The 22,486-nt window shown below is 52.2% G+C and overlaps 2 protein-coding genes across 4 annotated transcripts in view; both read right to left on the bottom strand.

Annotated features, from left to right (window-relative positions):
• Window positions 1-906: 906 nt before the first annotated feature.
• Dmwd (DM1 locus, WD repeat containing) lies at window positions 907-7,816 on the bottom strand. Its single transcript, XM_021168884.2, is given in 5 exon segments — window positions 907-1,407; window positions 1,695-1,769; window positions 2,391-3,647; window positions 5,581-5,763; window positions 7,195-7,816. Coding segments are annotated over 5 exon segments (1,995 nt in total). The 5' UTR covers window positions 7,627-7,816; the 3' UTR covers window positions 907-1,359.
• Window positions 7,817-9,467: 1,651 nt separating this feature from the next.
• The window catches only part of Rsph6a (radial spoke head 6 homolog A), a 22,831-nt gene continuing 9,812 nt past the window's right edge, over window positions 9,468-22,486 (bottom strand). The window contains exons 3-6 of one of the 3 annotated variants that reach the window (XM_021169221.2): window positions 17,637-18,401; window positions 16,497-16,641; window positions 15,576-15,693; window positions 9,468-9,874 (exon numbers count right to left, since the gene is read on the bottom strand). In XM_021169221.2, the coding sequence (XP_021024880.1) occupies window positions 9,637-9,874; window positions 15,576-15,693; window positions 16,497-16,641; window positions 17,637-18,401 (1,266 nt within the window). In that variant the 3' untranslated portion in view covers window positions 9,468-9,636. Of the gene's footprint in view, window positions 9,875-15,540; window positions 15,694-16,496; window positions 16,642-17,636; window positions 18,402-22,486 lie in introns of all 3 variants that reach the window. The other 2 variants (XM_021169222.2, XM_021169223.2) reach the window with 2 other exon arrangements.

Genomic DNA, 22,486 nt, shown 5'->3' with positions numbered 1-22,486 from the left:
CCCCCATTGCCTCTACCCACCCATAAAGAGAGCACAAGGAGTTACAGGTGGGAGGTGTCAGTGCCCAGGAGAGCCAGTCTATAGACTCAGAGCTGGGAGGGGTGGGGGAAAAGGGCTTATGCCTGGGCAACAGGGGGTGAGGGGGTGGTGGTGGAGGGGGAGCAGAGGCCAGGGGCAGCTTCTTCGTGACTCAGCAATGGATTCCGACTTTGGGACAGTTAAATTTAGCCCCTGTGCCTGCTGTATTACCCCCCCCCCCTTTTGGCAGGAGGTAGAAGGAAGATCAGGAGAGAGCTTGCTCAGCCGCCAGGGCCAGGGGTGACCTGCTGGCCCCAGCCTGGGGGAGGCAAGTGGTGGATCCAGGCCCTCCTTAAGCAAAAGAGAACCCCAAAATAGCTCCTTGGCCACAAGCCGGGGCAGCCACATTCCTGCCTGGGCTAGGATTAGAGACAGAAACATTTTAGGGGTTGAGGGCGGAGCTGCCTGGCCGGCCAGGAGACAAGTTAGCTTCTTTCTAGGGTGGCCAGTTCTCTCTCTGGGGAGGAAATCATGACCTCCAGCTGGCACTAGATGGCCAGTCATAAAAGGGCCAGGGGCAGCAGACTGCAGAGGCATGTTCAGAGGAGGCAGGGAGTGCAATCAATTCCAGCATCCTCCTCTCCCCAAGGAGAGCATGCTTGGATAGTCCTGGTGTTTAAAACAAGTTTCAAACATCTCCAAGGACCTAGTAGGAAGGCCATCTCAGCCTCTTGACTTTGGGGGTCGAGACTCATCTTTCAGAGGGCTCTCTGCTCAGGGCTAGGGATGGGGAGACAGCTAAGATTGGGCTTCCTTTGGTCAGAGCACAGCTTGGAGGCCAAGTACTGCAACCCCCACCCTACCCTGCCCCAGGGAACAGAAACACTGTGCAAACAAGGACTTTAGTATAAATAAGAGGTCCAGGGGAACAAGGAGGGCCCTCGGGGCTTCCATAATTTAACACTTTCAAAAGCACAGAGGATAGCAAGGGGTGGGGTTTGGGCAGGAGTGGGGATGGCCCCTGCCCTGCCCTCTCACCCAGGGGTACTGTGGGCTAAGTCTCTCCCAGGAGTGAACAGTCACATGCTGGGACAGGGATGTGGTTAACACTGATGTTTCAGAGAACAGGTCATTGTACTTGGCAGTGGGTGGAGGACAGGGCCAAGGCCACACAGGACACTACATCCCCATGGCTGGGCCAACCTAGGGGACCCCCAGTATTTGTGCAGTGTGGGGCTTGGAGCAGTCCTTCCATCATGATTAGTCTTGTTAATACAGTGATCCTTGAGGTCAGCGGGGAGGGTTATGGCTAGGAGGCCGGGAACATGGGACATCCACATTTCACACCACAGTGCCACTGGGGGAGCTGCCTGGTTGGGAGGAGATGCCCTGGGGAGGACAAGAGAAGAAAGGTGGATTAGACAGCACCTAGGCTTCTGCCAGAACCCAGAGAAGGAGTCACCCAAAGGCCTTGGAGCTGCTGCCCCAGCTGGGATCTGCCCCCCCAGGCCTAAAGCTGCTGTCCTAGCTAGGAACAAACAGCTGAGCCGTCTCCGCTGACCCAGAATAGCACTTCCACAGTAATGTGGCCCCAGGTGTCCTGGGCAGACAGGGGAAGACAGTGGAGAGCAAAGAGAGAAACTGGGGTCCACTTGCAGCTTCGGGGGTTGTCCTACCTCTACAACTGACTTGCTGGGTGACCTGGGCCAACTTGCTTGCCCTGCCTGGGCCTCGGTCTCCTCGTCTGTGAACTAGGGAGACAGAGGGGTGTCTGTGAGAACTCAGTCAACTCCCACAGCCCTACTAGCCTGGCAGTGGCTCTGCAACTGCCTGGCGTCCTAAGGCCTCTGGACTCTAGCCTTCCAAAGCAAGGGTCTGAGGGACTAAGGGCAGAGTAGGGTCCTAGACACTGTGACCACATGCTCAAGCCTGACCAGGTGACAGGCCTCACCAACTAAGAGCACAGCCACTGCACAGCCCATCTGTGAGACCCAGTGACCAGGACCACACAGCAGCAAGAGGAAGTGCAGGCCTGGACCCTGGCTAATTCCCATCCAGGCCTTCAGCAGCTGGCTCAGAAACAGTGTCTAAGAGGCAGGCCAGAGGTGGGCCCCCAGCTCAATCACATCCCTAGACCTAAATAAAGTTTCACCACCTACACTTCAGATTTCCTATAAACACAGGTTCTGCCTTGAGTGTGAAGTCCTAAGGATGAGCCATATGGGCCAGCAGAGGCTCTAAAGACGTTAGCTATGGTCCCCCCCATTCTGTCTCATTCTGTCTCCTAGACCTGACCTTTCTGCTGACGAATAACTGGCATCCGGTAGGGACAGAACTGGTGCCCCTCAGCGCTTGGGCAGGTGCAGACTCACCGCCTTGCCTGGCCGGGCCCAGGTGCAGATGAGGCCCTCTTGGCAGGCAGTAATGATACAATCCTCCAGGAACAGTAGCACGGTCAGGCGTTCCTGAGCAATCTTCTTGCACACGAGAGGCTCCAGCAGTGGCACCTCATGGATCCGAGGGCACAGTGCCGTGCCCAGCACCTTAGCTGGGTCCAATCGGCTGCGGGGGGCAGGACCGCTGAGCTTGTCATTGCTGCTATTGCCCCCACTGCCACCGCGGCTGATGTTCCCCAGGCTATGGTAGCGCTTGTGTTCCTTCTCAGCTCCCCGGTCCCGCCGCTCCTGCAGGGTCAGTGTGGCAAAGCGGCCAATGCTGAATGGTATGCCAGGCTCCATCGCTGCACTAGGCCCACCAGCCTTGCCACCACCAGCTGGGTGTGGGAGACTGTTGGAACGAGACAGGGAGCGGGGCAGGGGACCTGCACCTGTCTCTCCGGCCCGAGAACTACCAGAAGCTGGTGGGGTGGCACCAGGTGTGCCTGGAAGGGTGCGGGTACGGGCCAGAGATGGATGAGGGGAGAGCACATCTTCTGTGAGGTCCCACAGGCAGAACTGTGTGTCCTGGCCAGCTGAGCCAAAGCGGTATGTGATGGAGCCAGCCTTGGGCAGTGGGGACACNGGGGCTCCTGTGTCTGAGCTGGCGACTTCAGGCTCCTCCTCTTCACCACTAGGATCTCCATCAGCACTGGCTGACGCTGCCTCCTCTGAGCGAGTGGTGTAGGGATCAAAGGCTACAGCATTGACCCAGGACTTGTGGCCATGGCCTCGAGCCACCACACGACCCTCCGTGAAGGACCACACAGTGACTAAGTCATCTTCCCCTCCTGTCACCACGTAGCGGCCATCAGGGCTCCAGCACACACACAGCAGACCCCCAAAGTAGCTCTCCATGAGCCCTCACAGCATGCTGTCAAAGTAGAAGACATGCAGGCTGTGATCCTGGCTGAAGCAGGCTAGGTGTTGGCCATCAGGTGAGAATGCAAACTCGTTGAGGGGCCCCTCACCCACTGCCCACTTGGCTAGTGGATTGCGGGGTGCCTTGCTTTTGGCTGCATAGACAGCAAAGCCCTCACCCTGTTTCAGCAGACTATACTGGGGTGGGGTGGAGGTGCAGGGGTGGCTGACGTTGTAGAGGTACAGGTGGCCACTGGCGTGAGAAGCAAGGAACAGACTCTCTGACTCAGGCAGCCACTTCAAATATGTCACCTTGGTCTTGTCAATCAGCCGCTGCAAAGGGAACAGCAGGGTGGGGTTGGGAAGTGGTGAGTGCCCCTGACAGGCCACATCTTATCCTGGACCCCAGCTCTCCCACTGACTGAGACAGAAGGCAGGTGGCACAGGGACACTGGGAAGGGCTGCCAGTGAAGAGCTCCATTATCCTCCACCCACTTAGCTGTGGCTCTGTCTTCACTGCCAGCTGAAAGACAAGAACTTCAACTCCAGCCGGGCGTGGTGGCGCACACCTTTAATCCCAGCACTCGGGAGGCAGAGGCAGGCGGATTTCTGAGTTCGAGGCCAGCCTGGTCTACAAAGTGAGTTCCAGGACAGCCAGGGCTACACAGAGAAACCCTGTCTCGAAAAACCAAAAAAAAAAAAAAAAAAAAAAAAAAAAAAAAAAACAAAAAAAAAAAAAAAAAAGAACTTCAACTCCGGAACACCAGGGTCCCCTGAGGGAAGGAGCCTCATCACTAGTCTGGCCCCCAGCAGCTGAAACAGCACCCAGAGGACATGCCCAAGCAATGTCCCTGCACAAATTGATGGCAACCTCACCCTATCAGCCACACGTCAAAACCCTCCAAGCCTCTCTCCTCTGCCCACAATGAAGTCAAAGCTTTCAACAAAAGCCATGGACTTCCAGAGCCAAGTGCTCACAGCCCAGGCCACTCTCACCACCCACAATGCCTCGCTGCTGGCCCCAGACACCTACAGCTGCCTCCCTGTCCGCAGCCTGAGAGTCGGCTTGAGGCAGCCACTGTGATGGCCCAACTTCTCTCCTGGGACCAAGCTGCTTACTGCTCAAAGCTGATAAAACCACCAGGCCTCCAGTCGTCTCTACCCTACGGCTCAGGCACAGTCACAGCCGGGTGTGCAAGGCTCCTCCTCAGATTGCTGCTGAGGAGGAGGGCACCGTCCTTCCTACAGCTTTCCAGGACAATCAGAGCCAGCACCTCCTGCTTTCTCAGAATACATCTTCTGTCTTCTCTCCCTCAACTGCTACCCTGGCAACACGGCCCAACGGCTGTCCTGTTTCCTGGAATTTATCTAAGATGTTCCTTCTATTCTGTAGCCCAGGCAGACCTTGAACTTTTGGTCCTCCTGCCTCAGCCTCCCAAATAGTTGTGATAACAGACCAGTGATCTGAGACTCAGCCCTTTCTCCCCTTGAATGTCCTTCCCTGGAGGTTTCTTTGCCTCCTTTTGGCTTCACTTCAAACGCCAGCCCCTCCATGGCTGGTGGGCCGCAAGCAGGACACCTGGTGAATCTGTGTGACATGCTGCCTGCCTCAAGAGAGTGGCAGGGGCAGGCCTTCTGCCTGCTCACTGAGCTATCACTGGTCTGCAAGGAGGGACCACTGCTGTGAACGGGTGCCTGAGTTTCTAATACACTCACTGCTCTGCTTCTCCACTCCCTTCAGCCACTTGCTTATTTTGAGAACATTTGTGGGTCACCTCCCCTGGACCAGTGACAGTAGACAGAGCACAAGGCCCTACTGCTTGCTGAGCTGTCCTGGCTCCTTTGAAGCCAGGCTAGCAAATCCTTGTGAATGAGTTTAAAGCCCTGTGAGAAGGGGACACAAGTCCTACTATGCAGAAGAAAACTAAGGCTCAGTGAACAAATCACTTTCCCAAAACCACATAGTGAGTCCAAAGAGCCCAGAATTTGAAGCTAGCAGGAATATAAAAAATCATCCCAAGTGGCTATGATCCTCAGTCTTCTCATCTGTGAGATGGGCACCATATTTTCTTATCCATCAGTGGATGAGAACCCAAGCAGTAAAGCATTCTTCCAGCATAGGGCTGGCACAGCAGAAAACTGGGAAATAGTAAGCACAATGGGACCTCAGTAGCTGTCTGTCACAGCTGTCTGTCACTCCAGGCAGCTTAGTGCAGGTAGGGGTGGGTAGGTAAGTGAGAAGGGGAGAGCTCACGTCCTGAGTCACCTCTTCATTGAAGAGCTTGCTGGTGTCTTTCTTGATGAGGTCCAGATACTGCACCTGGCCGGCAGAGAAGCCCACCAGCAGGGAAATGGTCTCTGTGGCAGCTGTGAACTGGTTGAAGTCGTGGCAGGTGGGCTGGGTCCCCCTGTAGATCTGCTTGTTGATCGGCTTGTTGAGATCAATGGACTTGAACCGTGGGAGGAGACGAGTTAACCGGTTAGAGCCGGAGAGGAAGGAAGAGGAGCTGAGGTCAGGGGAAACCACTAAGAGGAAGCAGGGTTAACCTCGAGGGAAGTGGGGAGTGGGGTGGAGAGAGCAGGCAACCACAAGCCGGGAGGGAGGGAGGGACTCAAACCCAGGACGGCACACCCATGCTCACATGCACACGATCACACAGCACCCAGTGAAGACCACAGAGCCTGCCTTTCCAGCTGTAATTCGGGGACACTTGCCCACAGCATCAGGGATCAGAGTCCCCTGGGCCTGGAGCTGACTCTCCCCCAGTTTTCCCAGCCTCCATCACAGTAGCAACTCCAGTAGGACAAAAGTCTAAGGCCTCCCAGACCCAAGGACGCAAAAATCCCAAAATTTAGGATTTCCGTCATTTTTTCCCTGTATGTACACATAGTATACGCCTGCGTGGTTTCTGTGTGTTATGCAGAGGTGTAGAGGTCAGAGGTCAACATCGGGCATCTCTCTCCCTGGCTTTGCATCTTACATTTGACACAGGGTCTCTCAGTGAACCCGGAGCTCACCAGTTCAGCTAGACTGGCTGCCATGATGCCAGAGGATCCTCCTGCCGCTGTGCTCCCTGAGTGGGGCTGTAGGCTCACACAGCGGCAGTCTTTACATGGGATCCTGGGATCCAAAGTCAGGTCCTCGTGCTTTCAAAACACACATTCCACCCACAGAGCCATCTCCAAAGCCTCATTTCCTTCGGTCTGGAGTCCCTAAACTCCAGGACGTCTGTTGTGGTTCAGCCAGCCATCAGTCACTACAGTCCCTCATTATCACCACTGGATTCTCAGGATCCCCATCTCTCTCTGTCTCCCCCACTTCCTCACGTCACCCCTCTTCTAGGATTGCTTTACAGGTATCCGTCACACCTGGGGATGTCCCCTGCCAGGAACCCCCATCAATTCAGAGCTCCCCTCGGTTTTTCCAAACCCCCTTCGTTTCTTCCAAAGCCATTAGACACCATATTCTTTAGGAGCTCCCTCACCTGTTGCTTTGCTCGTCGACCCCTAAGCCACACCTCGGCTCCTTACAAATCCCGTCAGCCCTGGGTATGGCATGTCTTAAGACTCCCTCCAACACGCCCAGAAGGCAGGATGCATCTCTCCCTTCTCCATCCCCTTAGGATTCCCCAATGCCCGCAGAATGCCTGTCACCTCGGAAACCGTGACCCCCTCCCCCATTTCCTCCCAGAAGCCCCATCACGTCCTGTACACTCACCACCCCGGAGAACCTCCCCACGCAAAGATTCCCCTGCAACCTCTCAGGACTCCATTAGCTCCAGGATCCAGACTCCCCTGGGACGCCCAACCTCGGGGCCTTCTGTCACTCTGGGACCCCAGAGCTCTCGGCACCCGAGTCCCCAGCAAGCAGAGCACTCACCCGCTGGCTCCCGCTGCGGCAGCAGCCGGGGTAGAAGTAAAGCTCCCGGCCCAGGTTGAAGCAGACGCGGTCTCCTCCCGCGCCCAGTCCCGAGGGCGTGGAGGGCGGCTCCCCAGCGCCATCAGGGTCGCCTAGGCGCACCAGGCTGAGGCGGACGGCGGGCAGCGCGGGCCCGGGCCCGGGGCCGGCGGGCGGCGGGGACGACGCTGGACCCGCGGCGCCGGGCCCGGAGGCTGCGGCGGGCCCGGGCGGGGGCTGAGTGGGCTGAGGCGGCGCCGGGGTCTGAGCGGAGGTCGGGCCCGACCTGCGCGTCGCGTCGCCGGGAAGCAGCTTGTAGAAGCCCTCACGGGTGCGGAACTGCGACTTGATCTCCGCGCAGTCGCCCATGGCGGCGCTGGGGCCCGGGCCGCCCTCCGCGCCGCCCGCCGCCATCTTGGCCGCCCCCCGGGCCGCACCGCAGCCCGACCGCCCACCGCCGGACCCCCCAGCCGGAAGTTGAGGGGCTAGCACCGGAAGGGGTAGGGTCGTCGTCCGGGCGACGCTTCTACGATTGGCACCCAGAGCCGGAGGCGGGAGAAGCCGGGACAGTTGCTGAGGTAACGGTTCTGGGGCTGTGGGCGGAGGCAAGATGTGGGTGTGGTCAACGCGACAGACGCTGGCGTGTGGTTGGCTACGAGGCGTGACTGTTGGAAACGCCCCTAGACCCTAACAACAGCGCCCTGGGAACCGTTTGCCCAGCAACGGAGAAGCCTCAAAGCTTATTCAGAAGCCTCGTGTTGTTACAGCTGACTCCGGGCGATTCTTGGTTTTGTTTTATAAATTAAAAAAAAATGCATTTATTTTTGCGTGTATTTGTGCATGAACGAGCATGTAGAGGTCAGAGGGAACCAAGTGCCCTTCCTCCATGTGGATCCTAAAGATGGAGCTTAGGTCGTCAAGCTACCTGGCAGCAAGTGCCATTTACCTGCCGATCCATCTCACTGACCTTTGTTTGGTCTCATACTTGTAGCCCAGGCAGTTTTCAAACTTGACCCAACCTCTGGAGTCTCAGGCCTGAGACACCACGCCCAGCTCTTCCCTTCCTCGCTGACCACCTGTGGTCCCCTGCTGCTGTCAGAGTGAAGTGTAGCCATCTGTCGCCTATCTGACCTTACCTACCTTTTTTGGTTTCGGTTTGGTGATGATGGTTGTTACCTTGTCAATTTGAGGCTACCTAGAATCACAATGAGGGACAGTCTACATGGGGTTGGCCTGTAGACCAGTCTGAGGGAGATTGCCTTAATTGACACAGGAAGACTCAGTCCGTTGTGGGAGGCGCCATTCCCTAGTCAGGGAGTCCGGAACTGTGTAAGAGTGGAGACCCAGGCTGAGCACAGGGAAACAAGCACACATGCCCTTCTTCCTGCTCTATTCTGGAGACAGCCCTGCCTTGACTTCCCTGCTATGATGTACTGTGACCTGGAATTGCAAGCTGAAATAGTCCTTTCTCCCCTAAACGGCCCTTTGTCAAGGTATTTTTTGTTTTATCACATTGACAGAAGAAAATTGTGTTTTGTTTTGCTCCCCCCCCCCTTTGTGAGATAAGGTCTCTAGTTCAGGCTGACCTCCATCTTACCTTGTAGCTGAAAACAAACAAACAAAACAACACAAATACCACAAACTCCAGATCTTCCTGACTCTATCTATGTCTTCCAGGTTGGGGCTACACCATGTGCATTGACGGGGCTTGAACCCAGGATTTTGTGCATTGCTAGGCCATCACGTGACCAACTGGCCGTAGACTGCCATGTCCCAGGGAGGTGCTTGGGAATCAGTCCCTGGTCTTTTGGAAGAGCAGGCAGTGCTCTGAACACTGAGCCATCACACCAGCCCCCTGCCCCCGCAAATAAAATTTAAAAATAAAAAACAAATGGGTGGAATGACATAACTTCAGTTCCCAACACCCACATCTGGATGGGTGGCTCACAACTACCTCTAACTCCAGTGACATGGGATCTGGCCCCCTCTTCTGGTCTCTGAGGGCATCTGCACACACACGTGCAAACACTCAAACACACAACATTTTAAATCTTTTTAAAACAAATCGGCATTAAATCCCAGCGCTTGGGGTGGGGGTTGGGGGGCAGAGGCAGGTGGATCTCTGTGAGTTCGAGGCCAGCCTAGTCTACAGAGTGAGTTCCAGGACAGCCAGGGCTATACAGAGAAACCCTGTCTTGAAAAACCAAAAATAAAACAAAACAAATATGGAGAAGGAATGAATGAGCCAGCTGCCCAGGATACCGAATGACTATGTGACTAAGCAGCTGTGCTTGGGCAGTTTTATTTGGAGCACTGGGTGGTTTCCTACCTGTGTCCTTCAAGGACAGGGAACAAAACCAATAGGAAAAATACAATCTGTTGCTACAAATAAGGGGAAAGGCTGTGGGAAGGAGCTTGGGGGCCTCAGTCCTCCAGGTCTTCGTCCTCCTCCTCTTCCTCATCCTCCTCCTCTTCCTCAGCAGCTGCCAGGGCCTGCTCCTGCGCAGCCTTCAGGGCCTGCTCCTCCTCCACTGTGGGGTCACTCATCTCCATGATTTCGGGGCCGCTGGGGTACTCTTGCTGAATCAGAGCTGGCAGCATTGGGTTGAAGTTCTCGGGGCTATACTTGTGACCCCAGCCAATATATATGTTCTCAAACTTCCTAGAGAAACGAGAGAGACATCCTTTTTGAGGGTGAGCCTAAGGGTGGCACAGCATCATTGTCCACTCACCAGTGCACTGGTGAAAGGTACGCACTGGGTTTCTCTGTCCATCTGTCCATCCCACAAAAGTTATACTGAGCACTGTTCTGTGTTCACCGGATCTGAAGTGGCCATGCCAACAAGTGGCAAAGGGACAGGGAAACTGAATTTGTGTGTGTGTGTGTGTGTGTGTGTGTGTGTGTGTGTGTGTGTGCGCGCGCGCGCGCGCCCGTCTGTCTGTCAGTCTGTCAGTCTGGGTTTGTGCACATGCATGCAGTACCCACAGTGGCCAGAAGGGAGCAGCAGATGCCCCTGGTGTTGGTGGTACAGGTGAAGGTCCTCAGATCTTAAGGCAGATCCTCCCATGAAGCTGCCAAACCCCGGTGCCGCCAACAACTGGTTTCAGGTCTCAGCAAAAGCAGTACATGCTCGTAACGACTGGACCTGTTTATTTTTTGAGACAGGCTCTCACTTCACATCTCTGGTTGGTGCGGAACATAGTACGTAGACAAGGCTGGCCTCTGCCTCCTGAGTGTGGAGATGAAATGGCATGTGCCACCAAGCTCAGCTCTTATATTTTGAGACAGTCTCTTCACCGAGTCTGGCGCTCATCAAGTCTGCTAACCTGGCTCACTAGAAACTCCAGGGATCCATCTGCCTTTGCCTGTTTCCTCTCAGCACTGAGGTGAAACATGCATGGTGCTGCCCCTGGCTTTTTCATGGGTTTTGGAGCTCGAATTCAGGTGCTTCTGGCTTGGGCCGAAAGTACTTTACCCAGTGAGCCATCTCCGCAGTCCCTTCTCCCATTAGTAATCATTTCTCGGTCTATTGGTTACTGGTCTAGAGTTGTCCGCGTCCCTGACGCCCTTTCTTTACTGATTCGAAGTTCAGAGAGTCACGGAGCTCGTCTGGTCTGATTGCAAGCACCTCACGTCGACTGAGCCCTGTTCAAGGACTCAGTTTACACTCTGTCTTGGAGTGTTTCCGTGGACACTTAGAGAAGAATGCCTGTTCTGCTGGGGCTTATTTGGGGGGAGGGAGTGTAGAGTGGCTTTGAATTAATTTTAGTTAATTTTAATTCTAAAAATAAAGCAGATACTTAATTTGGTTATTGGAAAACCTCCAAGAAGCCCTGGAATGACTGGGTGCATGAATCTGCTTCTTTTTTTTTTTCCTCTCTCTCTTTAGGGGAGTGTGTCACTATGTATCCCAGGCTGGCCATAAACGGGAGATCTTTCTACCTCAGCTTTGTTCCTACTTGGATAATTGATGTGTATCAGTAGCCTGGCTAAGGTTAATTTCTTTTTCCCAGTGGTAATGGAGATTGAAGCCAGGGTCTCCTACTAGCTAGACAAGCACTTAACTGCTGAGCCACGCCCTTAGGACCTTCACTGGGGGATTCTAGGCAGGGGCTCTACCACTGAGCCACACCCCCAGCCCCTCACTGGGGGATTCTAGGTAGGGGCTCTACCACTGAGCCACGCCCCCAGCCCCTCACTGGGGGATTCTAGGCAGGGGCTCTACCACTGAGTCACATCCAAGTCCCTCACTGGGAAGTTTTAGGCCAGTGATTTACCATAAAGTGGTGGTCTACGCTCTTTTTTTAATCTTGAAATAAATTCTAAGTTGCTCAACCTGGCCTTAAGCTCACTCTGCAGCCAAAGCTGGCCTTGGAACACCCCATCTTCTTCCTGCATTGACTTCCTGATACTCTGGGCTTACTGGAATCATGAGCCCAATACCATCAGCTGAGGAAGACTTTCTGATGAAAACTTCAAAACGAAGCTGAGATTCATTTTAATGGAAAACACGTTCCAGACTCCAAAGACTTGTTATGAAATAAAAAGTGAAAAATAGACCTGGGCAGTGGTGGTGCACGCCTTTAATCCCAGCACTCAGGAGGCAGAGGCAGGCTGATTTCTGTGTTCAAGGCCAGCCTGGTCTATAAAGCAAGTTCCAAGACATTCAGGGTTCCTGGCTACATGCAAATGCTTTGTGTAAAAATGTGGGAGTGGCGGGGCTGGAGAGATGGTTCAATGGATAAGAGCACTGGCTGCTTGCTCTTCCAGAGGTCCTGAGTTCAATTCCCAGCAACCACAGGGTGGCTCACAACCACCTGTAAGGAGATCTGATGCCCTCTTCTGGTGTGTCTGGAAACAGCTACAGTGTGCCAGTGTACGCATATACATAAAATAAAATTTTAAAAAAATGTGGGAGTGGGCAGGGGGCAGGGGGCGAGGAGGGGCGGTGGCAGCTGGAGAGATGCCTCAACAGTTAAGAACATTGGTTGCTCTTCTCGAAGACCCAGGTTCAATCCACACAGCAGCCCACAGCTGTCTGTAACTACAGTTTTAGGGGATCTAGCACCCTCACCCAGACATACATACAGCCAAACACCAATGCACATTAAATAAAAATAGATAAATCTTTTCTCAAAAAGTGAAATGAGTGCTGAAGAGATGACTCAGCGGTTAAGAGCACTGACTGCTCTTCTAGAGGTTCTGAGTTCAAATCCCAGCAACCACATGGTGGTGGCTCAGAACCATTTGTAATGGGATCCGATGCCCTCTTCTGGTGAGTCTGAAGACAGTTACAGTGTACTTGTCATATATATAAAATAAATAATATAAAAAACATTTTTTAAAGTAAAATGAGAGCCGGGCGTGGTGGTGCACGCCTTTAATCCCAGCACTCGGGAGGCAGAGGCAGGCGGATTTCTGAGTTCGAGGCCAGCCTGGTCTACAAAGTGAGTTCCAGGACAGCCAGGGCTACACAGAGAAACCCTGTCTCGAAAAACGAAAAACAAAAAACAAAAAAACAAAACAAACAACAACAACAACAAAAAAAACCAAACAAAAAAAAGTAAAATGAAAGGTTGGGAATGTGGCTCAGTAGTAGAGCCCCTGCCTAGAATCCTCCAGCGAGGAGCTGGGGGCGTGGCTCAGCAATAGGGCACTTGCCTAGAACAGGCTTAAACCCTGCATTCAATCCCAGCACCACAATACAAAAACTCAGCCTGAACCCCAGGCTTTTTACTAGATGTTAGAACTAGAATTTTCATCTCTGCCAGATTCTCAGTGAGTCCTATACATTTCATATGTAACCCTGGTCTAGACTATTCCTTCTGTCTGTCCCTCACTGGTACTTTCTTTCCCTGTGGATTGCAGAATGAAGGTTGCTGTTCTACAGAATCCCGGAGCACTCAGGCATGCAATCAGGAGCTTATCTGCTTTGTAACTGGTGTTGTACAACTGATGACTGTACTTGTGTTCCCATGGTCACATCCATGGCTACCTTCCCCACAAGGGTCTGGGGTTGGTCCCTCATGCAGCTACCCAAGGTAGCCCTGGCTTTCCTGGAACTCTAGAACAGGCTGACTTTGAACTCAGAGGTCTGCCCCCTGCCCCGGCCCCTGCTTCTGCCCTGAGTCTAAAGGTGTGTGCCACCATGTCAAGGCTCATATATAGAGCCTCGTGTGATGATAAGCACCCGTAATCCCAGTACTCCAGAAGCTAGGGCAGAAGGATTGAGAGTTCAAGGCCAGCCAGGGCAGCATAGTGAAACACTGCATCAACAACAAAAAGGCCCTTTGGGGGCAGAGAGACGGCAGCACAAGCTGGTGAGCTCAGGTTTCATTCTGGAACCCACATAAAAAGTCAGATGGAGATATGGGAGGACAATCTTGTGTGGAAGTTCAAGGAGCTAGCCTGGAGTACACAGCACAGCACAGCCACAGAGACCCTGCTGAAATGAGGGCACGTGTGTGCTCAGCCACACTTAGTTAATGTTAAACAATTCTTCCACACTGACAGTGGTGCATGCCTTCAACCCAGCATTTGGGGCCAAAGGCAGGTAGATCTCTGTGAGTTTGAGGCCAGCCTGGTCTACATTGTGAGTTCCAGATGATCATGTCTCAAAAAACAGAAGAAGAATCCCACATAAAACAAAACAAAATTTCTCTTTAGCTGGAGTGATGGCTCTGCTGCTAGGAGCACCCACTGGTTTGGTTTTTGGCACCAAAACCAGGAGGCTCACAACCACCTACAACTCAAGTCCTGGAGGCCCAGCAGCGCCCTCTTCTGGCTGTCAAAGGTGCCTGCATGATGTGGTGCACAAAAAGTAACCTGGGCACGCAAGTGCGGGGGGGGGGGGGAATACACGTAGATAATATGCATGACTTTGTTTAGTATATTCTTCTATAAAAAGGCAGAAGATGAGCCAGGCGGTGGTGGCACACGCCTTTAATCCCAGCACTTGGGAGGCAGAGGCAGGCGGATTTCTGAGTTCGAGGGCAGCCTGGTCTACAGAGTGAGTTCCAGGACAGCCAGGGCTACACAGAGAAACCCTGTCTGAGAAACCCAAAAAACAAACAAACAAAAACAAACAAACAAACAAACAAGTCACAAAAGATGGATGGATGGGTACGTGGATGGATGAACAAATCTGTGACAAAGGAATGGGCGAATGGATGGGAGGGAGGATGTATGGACCAGGAGAACCCTATATGAATTTCATTAATTTAAAAATTAATGTTGCCCTTTAATTCCTCCATTGGGGAGGCAGAGGCAGGCAGGCCTCTGAGGCAAAGCATGTTACAGGACAGCCAAGGCCACACAGAGAAATAATGTGTGGTGTTGGCATAGAATAGGAGGGTTAGAAAAACTCTACTCTCAGATTCTGGACAATAACAATAACAACAACAACAACAACAATAATAATAATAATAATCGACAAGAATATGGTTAAAGTTTGCATGAAATTCCTTCTGTACAAAACCCAGAGCAAGTTCAAGTTCAGAGCAGAAAAGTTCTGCCCTCTGGTGGGCAGAGCAGGGATTGCAGCCAAGCTGGTTTAGGGATTTAGAGACAATTTAAAGGTAAGAAGGGCTCAAGAAAAAAAAAAACAAAAACAAAAACAAAAACTAACTAACTAACTAACTGAATGAATGAATGAATGTAAGACGGGAAGGGGAGTGGAGGTGATATATGTGTGTTATTATATATTATATATAATACATTGCATATGACATATATTATGTATATGTAACTTTTTTGTTTTTTTGGCTTTTTCGAGAAAGTTTTTTGGTTTTTTGGGTTTTTGTTTTTGTTTTTTTTTTGGTTTTTTGAGACAGGGTTTCTCTGTGTAGCCCTGGCTGTCCTGGATCTCACTTTGTAGACCAGGCTGGCCTCGAACTCAGAAATCCACCTGCCTCTGCCTCCCAAGTGCTGAGATTAAAGGCGTGAGCCACCACGCCTGGCTATATATCACTTTTATATGTATTTTATTTACGTGAGTACATTGTAGCTGTCTTCAGACACACCGGAAGAGGGCAGCAGATCTTATTACAGATGGTTGTAAGACATCATGTGGTTGCTGGGATTTGAACTCTGGACCTCTGGAAGATCAGTCAGTGCTCTTAACTGCCGAGTCATCTCTCCAACCCCTATATGTATTTTTTTGAGACAGGCTCTCTCTGTGTAGCCCAGGCTGCCCTTGAACTCACAGAGATCTGCCTGCCTCTTCCTCCCAGCTTTTGAGATTAAGGACCTGTGCCACTATGCCTGGCGGGACTTGTCAATCTTTTGAGAGAAACTATCATGGATCCTGGCAGATAAGATTTCTTTACCATAGGCAGACCCTTGAGTCAGGGCAGCGGCGTACTTGCCAGTGGCGTAGGCATAGGCCCCTGGCCAGAGGTTGGAGCGCACGACGGCCACCGAGTACTGAGGGCTGAGGCTGCAGGAGAGGCGGGTGGTCCAGGGCGACAGGTGCATGATTTCTGTAGGAGAAGGAAAGAGGCAGGGTGGGGTGGGGTGGTCAGGGCTCGCCACGACCTGCCTTATCATGTGGGCGGAGAGACAGGAGAGAAGGGATGGATCCCCCTACCCACCCCCCCACCCCTGTGCAAGAGCTAGGACTCACACCGAGATCCCTGGCTCTGGCCTCTCTCAGAGCCTGATCCCCCCCTCCAAAAAAAGAGAAAACCAAGAAAGAGTCTTTGTCTCAAGGCCATGGTCACTGTCACATGCCACGCTTAGATAAAAGATGAACACGTTCCCCCAGACCCATAAGGGTTTCTTTTAAACACAAAATCAATCAATCAATCAATCAATATTTAAAAACAAACAAAAACGAACAAACACAAAAATCAAACAGGGTCTTAAGCTGGAAAGATGGCTTAGCCGTTAAGAGCACTGGCTGCTCTTCCAGAGGTCCTGAGTTCAATTCCCAGCACCCACATGGTGGCTCACAGCCATCTGTAATGGGATCTGATGACCTCTTTTGTCGTGCAGGCATACATGCAAACATATACAAAACACGGTGTCACATGGCCCAGCCTGGAGTCTCAACCTCCTGGTAGAGCTGAGGACTGCTCATGGATGGGCCTCTGCTTCTTCCTTCCCCGATGCTCGGATGGCGGGCTTGTGCTCCCAGGGCTGACCCCATGCCCGCTGTATATAAGCAATCCCCACTGAGGCTCAGAGGATGCTTGACATCAGTGTTTCCAGGTGTGTTTCTCTCCCTGCTCTACCAACCCCGCCAAGGCTGGCACTGCGCCTGCCCAAAAAGGAAGGGACTTACCTGCATCTTCTGAGAGCGGAGTCAGCAGTGGAGGACCCACCTCCTGCTCCACCTCCTCCATCGCCTCGTCTGCCTTCTCTTCCTCCTCCCCTAGCTCTTCTTCCTCTTCTGTCTTCTGCAGTGGGTTCACCCATGTACAGCGCCCCTGTGGATGCAACAGCAACGTCAGGTGGCGCCCTAAGACAGAGCCTAGCCTACTGTGGGAGAAGCTGAGGGGCCAGATGGGCCCCTAGAACAGTGGGCTTGTCCCTGTGGCTCAAAAGGCTGCCCTAGTTATGCGCTAGCAACCGCCTTGGGACAGCGGCTTCTATGACTGGACACATTGTTGATAAAGGATATATATCTCAGTATTTCTGCTCAGGGACTGTCATTCAACAGTGGTAGAGTCACCTGTGCCTCCCTCATTGGATTGGTGTTGTACTCTGTCAAGCCAATTAACACTCTTATTGGTGTGTGTGTAGGTATGCGTGTGTATGCCCTTGAACTCCCTCTGATCAATGATGGCTCTTTGAATGAAAATGGAGGCAGGTACACAGCATAAAGCTACTTCACGTTTTCTCAGCCATAAATGGGGATCAGTCCTTGGTCACAAGTGTGGTAGCTTCAGCCTGTGGCACTGGTCTGCTGCTGCTGCTGCCGCTGCTGCAAAGCCATCTGGGAAGATGGAACCCCAGCTGAGAAAAAGCCTCCGTCAGATTGGCCTGCAAGCAAGTCTGTGGGGGAATATTCTTGATTGACGGTTGGTGTGAGAGGGCTCAACTCACTGTGGGCGATGCCATCCCTGGGCAAGTGGTCTGAGGCTGTATAAGAAAGTAGGCTGATTCAAACCATGGGGAGCAAGCCGGTAAGCAGCATTCCTCCATGGCCTATGCTTCTGTCCTGTATCCAGGTTCCTGCCCAGACTTTCCTCAGTGGATATGTAGCCAAATAAACCTTTTCCTTTCCAAGTTGCTTTGGGTCATGGTTAGATGAATGGGTGAGTGGATGGATGGGTAGGTAGGTGGGTAGGTAGGCGGATGAATGGATGGATGGATGGATGGATGGATGGATGGATGGATGGATGGATGGATGCTGGGCTGGATTGGGGCGGGTCCTAGGCAGTGTACAGGGCGGAAAGCTCTATCCTAGCTCCATCCTCACCTGAGGCAGGATGTGCTGAGTGTGATGTACCCAGTTGGCCATGGAGTCCACGAGCTCCAACACTGGGATGCCCTCAAAGTCGGGGTTCTCCTCAAAGGAATCGCGTCCCGCGCCGCCCTCCTCCTCCTCATCGCCCTCCTCCTCGCCGAACTGGTAGAAGCCCAGCGGGCTGATGTGTGTGGCGGCGGAGATGCGCGCAATTTGCGCGCGGAGATAGTTGGCCTCGTTGCCCGGGAAGGGCGGGTAGCTGATGACCGGCGTGTCCAGAAAGCCAGTGAAGAACTTTTTGATCTTGCGCGCGCACACGATCTGCGCGGGCGTCACGTGCGGCAGGCGCGTCCACGGGCGGCCTGGCTCGTTGCACACGAAGTACAGGTATTTGTTGGTGCCACTGCGGCTCTCCTCCTTGGGGATGATGGGCGGCGGCTTCCACTGTGGCTTGGGCACGGCGTCCACCACCTTCTCCTCATCCTCCTCTCCCTCCTCCTCACCGTGCGTCTCCAAGACCTCGCCTCCCTCCATCATCTCCTCCACCTCCTCCTCCTCTCCCTCCTCCTCGCCCTCGCGGAACTCCACCTCAGCCACCAGGTAGTTGCGGCTCAGGCCCAGGATCTTGCCCCAGAAGCGGCACATGTGGATGGGCTGCTGCTCCACCAGCTGCTTCAGGGCCAGGAAGATTCGGAAGCTTTCGTCAGAGCTCAGCCCCACGCCCGCCTGCTCGAAGTAGAAGGCGGTCTCCATGATGTTGGGCACCGGGCTGTCAGTCTGCAACGGGGATGGAGAAATGGGTATAAGGAAGGCTCAAGGCTTCCTAGCCTGATCCTCCTGCCATCGCTCGGGTCCTGGGAACAGAACTGGGCCAGCAGCAAGACCCGAGCCAGTCATCTAGCCCAACTCCTCCACCAGAGTCAACAGACTTGGGCGACTTCACCAGTTTGGAAATGTCCTGGGGAGAGTGTCCCCTGATGAAGAAGAAGGGGGGAAAAAAGGAAGAAGAAAGAAACCACACCAAAAAAGAATCCTTTTCTCTTTAACCTGACCAAAACGTAGGATGTGAAGCCTGCAGCCAACGGTAGCTCTTTGGGTACCAACAGGCAACAGTGCATGGGCGGCCATGCTCTGCGCCCTAATAGTAATGGCGTGACAATAGAATTAGCCCATAGGGGCATAGCTGGATTGCCTTACTACCCTTGCTGTCTTGTTCTACTGGACAAAAATGCCATTGTTGCCAGGCATGGTAGCTCATGTCCTTAAAAGGCAGATGCCGATGGATCTCTGTGAGTTCGAAGCCAGCCTGGTCTACATAGCAAGTTCTATCCAGCTCGGATTACACCCCTTTCGACTGTGTCCATGAACATGGAGTCCGGGGGAGAATAGAGTAGGGGCGGGGGTGGGGGTGTGCAGAAAGGTAATGTGGAGACAAGAATCCTGGGGGGTGGGGGAGGGGAACAGAAGTAGGCAAAAACCGAACTGTGCAACTGTGCCCTGTGACCTCTGCAGGTTACCCACCAAGGCTCATGCCCTCCTCTGGGGATTGCCCATCATTTGCCCAGCTGTGACCCCGCGGGCCATAAAGCTCAACAGCCTTCAGCAAGACTGAGATAGCCTGCCTCTGCCTGAGCTAAGCACGGAATGAAGCAGCCACATTCTGAACCTCTGGCTACTTTCTAGCCATCTTTGGAGTCTCTGACTGCAGCTTTGTATGGCATCTTCCTCTCTCTCTCTCTCTCTCTCTCTCTCTCTCTCTCTCTCTCTCTCGGAATAGATGCTTTGCACTATTATCTAATATACCCAATATATCTCATGCAGGTTATCTACCACCAAACCAAAGCATGTGGCGTGTCTGAGATTGTGGCCTCACAGTATCGTATATCCCAAGTCCACCCATTTCCCTGCAAACTCCTTAACCTCATTTTCTTCAGAGCCAAGTAGTATTCCATCACACACACACACACACACACACACACACACACACACACACACACTTCATCATCCATTCATATGTTGGTGAACAAAACTAGGTTGATTCCAATTCTTTGCTGTGCTGAATAAAACAGCAACCAACAGTGGCTCAGTCCTATGGTAGGTCTACTTTCAGTGTTTGAGAAATCCCCAAGCTGATTTCCACAGTGGCTGTATTAATTATTTTTTTTAAGATTTATTATTTATTATGTGTACATGAGTACACTATTGCTGTCTTCAGCCACACCAGAAGAGGGCATCAGATCCCATTACAGATGGTTGTGAGCCACCACGTGGTTGCTGGGATTTGAACTCAAAACCTCTGGAAGAGCAGCCAGTGCTCTTAACTACTGAGCTATCTCTCCAGCCCCAGCTGTATTATATCTTAGCCTGACCAACAGTAAATAAGGGTTACTGTCCACATCCCTCCAACATTTGTCATATTTGCTGGTGAGAGCCATTCTGATGGGGGCGGGAGGCATGGTGTTTCAGGAGTTTAAATTGGAATCTCCCTATGGCTCAGGATATGGAACACTTTGTATGACAGCAATTGGCCATTTGTCTTTCCCTTTTTGGAAACTGCCCATTGAGCTCACTTGCCCACATGTTGAGTGGCAGCTTCTTGCAGTCCTCTGTCTGCCATCAGCCCTGAGTCTGAAGCATAGCTAGGATGGTTTTCGCCCATGCTGTGCGCTGTGCTGAATCCTTTGCTGTGCAGAAACCTTTTGTTTTTTTCTGTTGATAACTGGGGTTAGCTCCTGGGCAGTTGGTGTTCTGATTTAAAAGTTCTTAGCCGGGCGTGGTGGCGCATGCCTTTAATCCCAGCACTCGGGAGGCAGAGGCAGGCGGATTTCTGAGTTCGAGGCCAGCCTGGTCTACAAAGTGAGTGCCAGGACAGCCAGGGCTACACAGAGAAACCCTGTCTCGAAAAACCAAAAAAAAAAAAAAAAAGTTCTTGCCTTCTCCCCCCCCCCCCCCCACACTTTCTCTCTCACATATAATTTTTATTTAGTTAGTTTCTGACACAGGGTTTCTCTGTGTAGCCCTGGCTGTCCTGGAACTCGCTCTGTAGACCAGGCTGGCCTCTGACTCACAAGTGATCTGCCTTGAACTCAGAAATCTGCCTGCCTCTGCTTCCCAATTCAATTGCTGGGATTAAAAGGTGTGTGCCGCCACCACCACCACCACCACCACCTGGCTTTTGTTCCTGATTGAGTTGGTTCTTATACAAGGGGAATGTGAACCTAATTTTGTTCTTATGCAGGCAGAAATCTCATTTTCCAGAACCCATTTATTGACTAGGCTTTTGTCCAAACTACATCTTTGCCTCCTTTGTAAAAAATTAAGTGACTGTCACTTTGCTGTTTGATGTCAAGGTCTTCCATTCTGTTCCATTGGTTGGCCTGTCTTTCTATGCCGATACTAGGCTGACCTTGTTCCCACAGTGCTGCTGTAGTATGACTTTAAGCTTTTTCATACAATGTATTTGATCAGACCCTTTCGCCTCCCACCTCCCTACAAGCCCAGCATCACGTTCTCTCTCTCATCTGCGGTGTATGGTCAGCACAGGCGTGGTAACCTCTCCTCCCTACAAGCCCAGCATCACGTTCTCTCTCTCATCTGCGGTGTATGGTCAGCACAGGCGTGGTAACCTCTCCTCCCTACAAGCCCAACATCACGTTCTCTCTCTCATCTGCTGTGTATGGTCAGCACAGGCGTGGTAACCTCTCCTCCCTACAAGCCCAGCATCACGTTCTCTCTCTCATCTGCTGTGTATGGTCAGCACAGGCGTGGTAACCTCTCTGGAAGAGCACGTACTCCTTGAAACTGTGTTGACTGTCAGTGATGCTCTGTGCTTTCATGTGAATGGTTTTGCTTTGTTTGCTTGGTTTTTCTCTGTGTAGCCCTGGCTGTCCTGGAACTCACTCTGTAGAACAGGCTGGCCTCGAACTCACAAGAGATCAGCCTGCCTCTGCCTCCCGAGTGCTGGGGTTAAAGGTGGACCATGGCCCAGCTGTCGCTTTTTCATTTTTTTTAAAACCTGTTGATTTTTGCATACTGAAACTTGCTTGTGTTTATTAGGTCCAAGAATGTTCTAGTCTACTCTATAGGGACTTCTAAATAAAGACTCATTCCATCTACAAAAAGAGAGAGTTTGACTTCATCCTTTTCTATGTAAATCCCAGCTGTTCAATTTGACCAACAAAGACTCAGGAGCCCGATGCTGTAGTGACAGTCTGCTAGTTCAGAGAGGCATAGAAAGCACCTAGGGAGCCAGGTGTGGTGGTGCACGCCTTTAATCCCAGCACTTGGGAGGCAGAGGTAGGCAGATTTCTGAGTTTGAGGCCAGTCTGATGTACAAAGTGAGTTTCAGGACAGCCAGGGCTACACAGAGAAACCCTGTCGAAAGAAAGGAAGAAAGAAAGAAAGAAAGAAAGAAAGAAAGAAAGAAAGAAAGAAAGAAAGAGAAAGAAAGAAAGGAAGGAAGGAAGGAAGGAAGAAAGAAAAAGAAAGAAAGAAAGAAAGAAAGAAAAAAAGAAAGAAAGAAAGAAAGCACCTAGCTGACCTTCCTACTCTCCTGATGCCCCAGAAGGAGAAGGCTTTTTCTCTTTTTTCATGCCGTCTTAGGTACCTTCCAACTCGGCAGCCGTCCTTTCTGTTCACATCTGTTCATGTATGTTCACGTATGTTCACTTATGTTCACATCTGTTCACGCCCACCAGCTGGTGGCTTGCTCCACCTCTTCACCTAGTGTTGACTTTTTAAAGCTCTTGCCACTCTGGGATGGAGCCCACGTGGGCTCTGCAGGAGTTCATGAATTCAGTTTGCAAACATTTTGTGAAGAATGTTGGCACCTATGTTCATCAAAGAAACTGGTCTGTAGTTGT

This window comes from Mus caroli, chromosome 7 (assembly GCF_900094665.2).
Source record: "Mus caroli chromosome 7, CAROLI_EIJ_v1.1, whole genome shotgun sequence".
Lineage (NCBI taxonomy): Eukaryota > Metazoa > Chordata > Mammalia > Rodentia > Muridae > Mus > Mus caroli.
The sequence above is the reverse complement of the archived record's forward strand: the minus strand, read 5'-3'. Positions and strand labels throughout refer to the sequence as shown.